General features: G+C 53.5%; 1 protein-coding gene across 1 annotated transcript, besides 2 other annotated features; it reads right to left on the bottom strand.

The window, feature by feature from the left end:
* The first annotated feature begins 7 nt into the window (after positions 1 to 7).
* Positions 8 to 47: a microsatellite.
* Positions 48 to 501: 454 nt separating this feature from the next.
* Positions 502 to 876, bottom strand: Tco025E_01722 (Heat shock protein 67Bb; the record flags this gene model as incomplete). The annotated part of the gene is made up of 1 exon (XM_029368659.1): positions 502 to 876. The coding sequence occupies one exon, from the start codon at positions 874 to 876 to the stop codon at positions 502 to 504; it is 375 nt and encodes a 124-aa protein (XP_029231299.1).
* Positions 877 to 1,243: 367 nt separating this feature from the next.
* Positions 1,244 to 1,291: a microsatellite.
* Positions 1,292 to 1,455: the final 164 nt, after the last annotated feature.

The following is a 1,455-nucleotide window of genomic DNA, read 5'->3' on the forward strand; positions in this document are numbered from 1 at the left end:
GAACAGTACAAACAACAAACCCACCACGAGTACACACACACACACACTGGCACCCACGCGCAGAAGATGCTTATCAATACTCGCGTTACACAAAAAAAGTCCGTTTTGCGAGGCATGTCTATCCACCGCAGGCTCGTTCCCGGGACCTCCGCGTCGTGGGACGTACTTGGGGTGTTACCCAAACACATGGCACCACAACGACAAAGAAAAAAGGAGCGGAAACGACCGGTGAGGGTTCAGCCCTTGGGGCGCCCCCTGCCAAGATGGAGCCACCGCCGAAAAAAAAAGAAAAGAAAGTTGTACTCGACGTGGCGATCAATGAAAGTAGCATCAACAAACTGGAACGAAAAACAAAAGGGGAAAAAACACACAAAGACGAGACAATGCAGCAACCATCTGGGACATTGCCATCCACAGACAGAGATCCAGTGCCTCTCCGTGCCACATATGCGGCAGACGCGGGAAAGAGCATTGTTGGATGCCCGGCCCACCACCACGCCGCTAAGACGCCTTCTGCTCCTTGGCGCGCTCGGACCACTCGGTCCAGCTCCCAGGATACACAGCCGTGTCTGCGTAGCCGCACTCCCTGGCCACTTTTTCCCCCTTCTCCGCACGCTTCCCCATCAGACAGTACATGATAAGCGTGTCCTCTTGCGGCGGCTTGGGCACCGCGTACTTTTCCTTAAACTGCCCCGGTTCGCTCTTCAACGCCGCCTCGAGCTGGTCGAGGGGCAAGTTTAAGGCCCCGGGAATGATGCCCGTGCTCTGCACCTCATCCTGCCCCCGCACATCAATCAAATGAGTCCGAGGAAGCTGCCCTTTGAGCTTGCTTTCCACAACGGCCTTCACATCCTCGTAGGTAAGAAGCTTCTGCATCTCGGTTTAAAAGCTTTGAGTGGCTTGCCTTCTGCACACATGCAAAGAACGAAGAAGAGAGCGTCTTGCACGACCGCGCCGTCAGACACCGCCTGCCCACGTGCCGGCAGTGTCCAGAGAAACACACGGACGACACCCCCGCAGGTTGCAACAACAGTAACAAACCTCGAAGGGGGAAAAAAAAGTTCAGAAGAAAAAGAAAATTAATTTGTTATTTAAATGAATTAAAACTGAATTGCCTAAAAGCTCCCTGACACCGCAGCACATACTTCCTTTTCTGCAGTCTGGAGAAGTCGAGGGCCGGCGAACAGGAAAGCGACGGATGTTCTCCTTTTTTTTGTGACCCCCCAAACCCCCGCCGAACAGTACAAACAACAAACCCACCACGAGTGCACACACACACACACACACACACTGGCACCCACGCGCAGAAGATGCTTTTCAATACTCGCGTTACAACAAAAAAAGTCCGTTTTGCGAGGCATGTCTATCCACCGCAGGCTCGTTCCCGGGACCTCCGCGTCGTGGGACGTACTTGGGGTGTTACCCAAACACATGGCACCACAACGACAAAAGAAA

The sequence above is a fragment of the Trypanosoma conorhini genome (genome assembly GCF_003719485.1).
Source record: "Trypanosoma conorhini strain 025E chromosome Unknown Tco_14.4_contig_00059, whole genome shotgun sequence".
In the NCBI taxonomy this organism is placed as follows: domain Eukaryota; phylum Euglenozoa; class Kinetoplastea; order Trypanosomatida; family Trypanosomatidae; genus Trypanosoma; species Trypanosoma conorhini.